This window comes from Solanum verrucosum, unplaced genomic scaffold, assembly GCF_900185275.1.
Source record: "Solanum verrucosum unplaced genomic scaffold, falcon-dt-bn FXZP01000015.1, whole genome shotgun sequence".
Classification (NCBI taxonomy): domain Eukaryota; kingdom Viridiplantae; phylum Streptophyta; class Magnoliopsida; order Solanales; family Solanaceae; genus Solanum; species Solanum verrucosum.
In genome coordinates, this window is record NW_026020070.1 from 1,584,443 (window position 1) to 1,590,298 (window position 5,856).

The 5,856-nt window shown below is 36.6% G+C and overlaps 1 protein-coding gene across 1 annotated transcript; it reads right to left on the reverse strand.

Moving 5' to 3' along the window:
- Positions 1 to 354: 354 nt before the first annotated feature.
- Positions 355 to 2,411, reverse strand: LOC125823865 (uncharacterized). The gene is made up of 3 exons (XM_049503235.1): positions 2,180 to 2,411; positions 1,647 to 1,894; positions 355 to 849 (listed from the first exon to the last, which is right to left on the reverse strand). The coding sequence occupies exons 1-3, from the start codon at positions 2,409 to 2,411 to the stop codon at positions 355 to 357; spliced, it is 975 nt and encodes a 324-aa protein (XP_049359192.1).
- Between the last annotated feature and the right edge of the window lie 3,445 nt (positions 2,412 to 5,856).

Genomic DNA, 5,856 nt, shown 5'->3' on the forward strand with positions numbered 1-5,856 from the left:
AAAAGTGTTAAACTTTGCATTCTCAAATTCCGTTCCATGGTTGGACTTGATCCCTGCAATCTTGCTGTTAAGCTTTGTTTGAATCATTTTAAAGAATATCATCAGCACCTCAGCTATTTCACATTTTGATTTAAGGAACATAGTCCAAGTGAATCTTGAGTAGTCATCCACAATCACTAGGATGTACTTCTTTTCGCCTCTAGTTTGGATTTTCACACGCCCCCACAAATCCATGTGAATTAACTTAAGAGCTCTTGATGGGCTTACTTGATTCTTTGGTTTGAATGAGGATTTAGTTTGTTTTCCTTTGACGCATGCATTACACACTTTGTTGTCATTGAAATTTAGTTTTGGTCAGCCACGAACCAGGTCCCTAAAGAAAAGTTTGTTTAATAGAGATGAGCTCACATGACCTAGTCTCCTATGCCATAAGTTGGCATTTTCACTTTGAGCGTTGAGGTATGTCAGATCGTCTCCAAGAGCAGTATTCAGGTCTGCCACATACATATTTTTCTGCCTTCTAGCCGTCAGAATTACCTCCTTAGTCGACAAGCTAGTAACAATGCATTTGTCTGATAGAAACTTGACCTCATTTCCATTGTCACATATCTGGGAAATGCTAAGAAGACTGTTTTTTAACCCACTCACATAGTAGACATTTTTGATTGAGTGTTCAGGTGATTTCCCAATCCTATCAACTCCAAGAATATACCCCTTCTTTCCATCACCAAAAGAGACACCTCCACCTTGAAGTGCCTTGAGTGAAAGGAAGTTTTCATTCTTCCCAGTCATGTGCTTAGAGCATCCACTGCCCATAAACCAGCATTGACTGCTACTTCCTTCACTCTCCTGCAACAAAGATCATTTGTTAGACTTAGGAACCCATGGTAATCTGAGTTTCCTGTAAGCTGATAAGGGTGTAATAATAGTGATTCTTGTTCAATGAGGCATGTTAGTCCTTTTTCTCTTTGAGGACTTAGGAATGGGAGCAGGTCCCCTTTTTTGTGCTATTTTCTATCTAGAGTAGACTTAAATTTTTTCTTGTGAGGCTTTCCAGGCAGGGCAGTCCCCTTTCAAGTGACCATTGCGACCACAGTGAAGGCATAATAGATTATCTGACAAAGACACATATTTATTGTAGGGATTGTAGGGAGGACTAATGTTCAAGCTACCTAACCCCTTCCTGTTGTAGTTACTTTGGCCGGTGATGTTGGAAAGTAGCTTGGTGGAGCTGGTCCATGTTACAGAATTTTTCAGTTCTTCTCTAAGATGGACCACACCCTTCTCCATTTGATCACTCCTTTCCAAAGTTAGGGCAAGTTTGGTCTCAGCAGTGTTTAGACTAGTTTCTAGCTCTATTTGCAAGCTAGTGGCCTCCATTTTTTTTTGCCAGATTTCTCATTCATTATTCTCAATTGTTCCTTGAGTTCTAGCTTTTCAGTTTCTAGAACTGTCAATTGTTCCTCAATAACAAACATATGGACAGTCAAGACTGTCTTTTCTTTACTAAACTTATCTAGACTGTTGTTCATAGAGTCTTTTTCAGTCGTTAACTCTATAACAAAATCGATCAGGACATTAACTAGATTTCTCAACCTTCTAACATAATAAGTATTCAAGTTTTGTTTAAGGTCAAGGAGAGTTACCTTTTCTTCGTCTTCCTCGCCATCCAATTTTTCCATGAGGGCGAACAACCCATCAAACACATTTTTATCATCTTTAACATCCAACATGGATGCATCATCCGAGCATTCTGATTCTTCTAAATCACTTGAAGAATCACCCCAGACAGCAAAAGCTTTCTTCACAACATAGTCTGCTGCAAATTTTCTTGCATTCTTCTTGGGTACCAGGTTCGTCCTTTTATCTTTTTCACCTCCGGGTCTTTGATATACTCTTTGGTTTCACCTTTGAGCATCAGACATTCTGTTATGAAGTGTCCTGTCTTTCCACACTTGTGATATAACTCACTTGCATTGGCAACACGGGGAGGGTTCCCTCATTTTTGAAAACCTCCATGCTTCTCACAATTTTTTGAAATCTCTTGGTGAGATAAGCCATGTCTTTCTCTTCACTGGAGATGTCACCTGGTGAGATCTTGAGAGCTAGAGACTATCTTTCTTTACCTCATTCCTTGAAGTGTCTTGGTTTCTATTCATTTCATGAGTCTGAAGGTTACCAATTAGAGCATCCATCGTCAGAACCTTCAGGTCCTTTGCCTCAGTAATGGCATCCACTTTTCTTGCCAATGACTTGGGAAGGACTCGAAGAATCTTCATGACCTGCTTACTGGAATGAATAGGTTCTCCCAAACATCGTAGCTCGTTGGTTATGGAGGAGAATCTTGTATGCATGTCATGAATAGTTTCCCCCTCCTTCATTGTGAAGTTCTCATATTGGGTGGTCAGCATATCTACCTTTGATTCCTTCACCTGCTCTTTGCCTTCATGAGTTGTTTTCAAACAATCCCAGATTTTTTTTGCTGACTAACAAGCAGAGATGTGGTTGTATTCTTCAGCACCTATTCCACACACTAGCAACTTCTTAGCGTTGTAGTGTTTCTCGATCTTCTTTTTGTCCGCCTCGTTGTACTGTTGGCGAGTCTTTGGAACGATTTTTGTAATTTCACCATCTTTCACTTCGGTTGTTGGGATGAAGGGTCATCCAGCACAATATTCCGTAACTCGTTGTCTTCAGCCATTAAATAGTCATGCATCCTTGTTTTCCACCAGCTATAGAGCTGGCCATTGAAACGAGGTGGCCTTGTTGACGATTGTCCTTCTTCTACGTTCAGTGGAGCAGCCACCCTTTTACTTGAATCTCTCTCTTGGTGTTAACCAAATATAGAGCACCTTCTATGATACCAATTGATAGAATACATGCGTCCACTATCAGTCAACAGACCAGGTCCCTTGACTTAGCAAGAACAGTAATAAGGTGAAAGCAACAAACAAAGGACAACACAAATAGTTTATGTGGAAACCTCCTTGCTCAAGAGAGTAAAACCACAACCTGTCTCACAGGGTTTTCAACTCTTTTCACTAATCTTCTTCAAGAAAAAGTGAAACACAAATACAACACATATGAGATTAAGTTATTAATCTCAAAGCTAAGTAATAACTCTATTACTTCTGAGCATAAGAAAATACTACACTGCCAACTAAGCTATCATCCCTAGACAACTTAGAATTCAACTAAGCAGATACCACACTGCCCACTAAATCAACTAGCTCTTATATGACTTAGAATTTTCCGAAGCAGATACAACACTACCCACTAAATCAGTTAACTCTAATCAATTTAGACTTTTACAAACCAAACAAAAGATCTGAGTCCTTTATAGATTAGAAACAGATTTACAATGTAACCACACAAGTTATAATCCTAAGACAACTAGACAACTTTCAACACTATCAGGTCCTGTTGCTCTTGGGGATGATTCTTCTTGAAAGTAGGTCTTTGCAAGTGTTCTTGAGAATTTTCAAGTTGCAAAAACTAAGGTTGTATCTATTGGACATACCCTTTATGAATAATAGACACAACCTTCAAGGCCATGCCATTGGCCGAGGTTTCTACCACAGTTGGAGACTGTGCACCAACCAATTGTACTTTATACAGCCTGGTATTAGTGTGTACATTGACACAAGGATCAAGTCCCTTTACAAGGTCCCATGGTTTGTCAAATCATCAAAACTGCAAATAGCATATTCCTATGACTTGATTGATATCGTTTCGAGATGAAAAATAAAACTTTAGCTTTAGGTGATTCTGGAATCATGCCAGTTTTTGGGAATGTGGAGGTCTTGGTTTGATTTCATATTTGCGGTTGAAATTAGGTCTAACTGTGTAATACTTGTTTTGTTTTTAAATATTACTCTATTTCATCATGTATTTGCAGCCTGAAGTTCTTGCCCGACAATCTAGTAACTCCTCGTCTCTTCTTCCTATTAAGAAGAGCTTGTATCTTCGTGCACGTATCCATCATGAATACTCCTCTTTTTGATGAAAATGAATTCAAGACCGAAGATGTTGAGACCGAGGACAGTTGAATAACATATGTTTTATATCTTCAAGTCCAAAGTAGTAAGTACACTGATTTAACTTCATAGTTTTCTGTTGTTGGATGGTGCCATATCAACCAATCATTATAACCTGTATTAGAAATCGGGAGAGACAATATAGCATCGACATCTTCAGCTTCAAAAATCGTATTTAACTCTTGTATTTTTCATCTGTGAATATTTTTTGGTTTTTAAAAGGTTTGAATGGAAAATTAAGAGTTATGACTTTTATGAAGAGTTGTGACTTTTTCGAAGAGTTGTGACTTTTATGAAAATTTGCGACTCTTATGAAGTGTTGTGATTTTTCTAAAGAGTTGTGACTTTTCTGAAGAGATGTGAGTTTTTTGAAAAGTTGCGAGTTTTCCATAGAGTTGTGACCTTTATGATAAGACACAAGAAGCATTCACACTATTCTTTGTTGTCTATAAATAGAGGGGTTTTCTCTTATTTTTCAACAACGAATTTCTAGATTTCTGTTACTAAATCTAGTATTCTAAGTGTATTTTAGCGTCGTTGAGTGGTTCGCTGACATCGTGATTTTAGGTACCGATACACCAGTGAGTAAGATTGTTCTATCTTGGGAGGATATATTTTATTAACCTCGGGTACTTGAGGGGAATAATTTCCTTAAGGATATACTGTGCATTTAGTAGGATCGATTTTCTTCTTTGAGAAAAATATTTTGTATATTATTTTTGATTTGTTTCAAGTTCTATTTCTTTACTGCTTTTGAGTTTCTAGATTTGAAAATACTCTTTAAACTTTGTTGTTTCTTACCAAGTTCTCAAAATGCATATTTCTTTTGTCCTATATTTGTCCGCACCAGTAATTTGAAACGAGGGATGTAAATTCCTTATACTGACCATCACAGAGTTGGAAACAAGAAAAAGCCTACACAGGGATCGCTGCTAGTACATACTTAAGCACAATCTCTTTTCCCGCAATACTTGAAAAATTTCGGCTTCCATCCTTTTATTTTTGTCTTGACTCTCTCCTTTATAAACTGTAGCATCTTTTGTTGAAACGTCCCACAAAAGCCGGTAAACACATATACATAGCCATGCCTTTTATTTATCGTTGTCCAAGCAACAACGACACTCAACTTTCTCCTCCTCTCTCATATTTTTACTAAAACATATTGCTGATTTATCTAGATTAACCACTTTCCTAGAGCTTTGATCATATTTCATTAAAATATATGCTACATAACTTGCATTTTGATTGTTAGTTGCACAAAATATAAAGGATTCATCGACAAAAAATAAATGAATTATGCTTAATTAATTAATGTTCAATGATAAATTTGGTAAGAATATCTTTAAGATTTTCTACGAACCGTAACTAGGATGTGTATATAAGATAAGAAGAATTATCTGACATTATACTAAAAGGAAACATCAAACAAAATTCAGCAAGTAAAGTCTCTTCTCCCCATTTTGATGTCTATATATATTTCTGGGTGTGTGCGCTATTTAATTGTTCCTATTTTGGGTGTTTTTGATGTATTTTTCAGGTAAAGTTATATTTTTTATTCTTGAAATTTTGGATTTTTACCTTATATAGGATCTAAGGAGTGATAAATATTAGTTTTGTTGTTATTAGATATAGGATCTAAATATGTTCATTCAATAAATCAACTATGCGTCAATCCGAACCTAGTTGAATTTATCTGACATTATACTAAAAGGAAATATCAAACAAAATTCAACAAGTAAACTTTTTTCTCCCCTTTTTTGTCTATGTTTTTTTCACTCATTTTTTGCTCATTCAATACTCTTTTTTTCTGTTCAAGAAC

What these genes read in the sequence shown, in the direction of transcription:
- LOC125823865 (XM_049503235.1), bottom strand. Translation starts at nt 2,411, where the DNA reads ATGCTGACCACCCAATATGAGAACTTCACAATGAAGGAGGGGGAAACT. An exon ending in GACGATGGATGCTCTAATTG is followed by an intron (nt 1,895 to 2,179) that starts GTAACCTTCAGA and finishes GAAACCAAAGAG; the next exon opens with TATATCAAAGACCCGGAGGT. An exon ending in GCGAGGAAGACGAAGAAAAG is followed by an intron (nt 850 to 1,646) that starts GTAACTCTCCTT and finishes TCTTTGTTGCAG; the next exon opens with GAGAGTGAAGGAAGTAGCAG.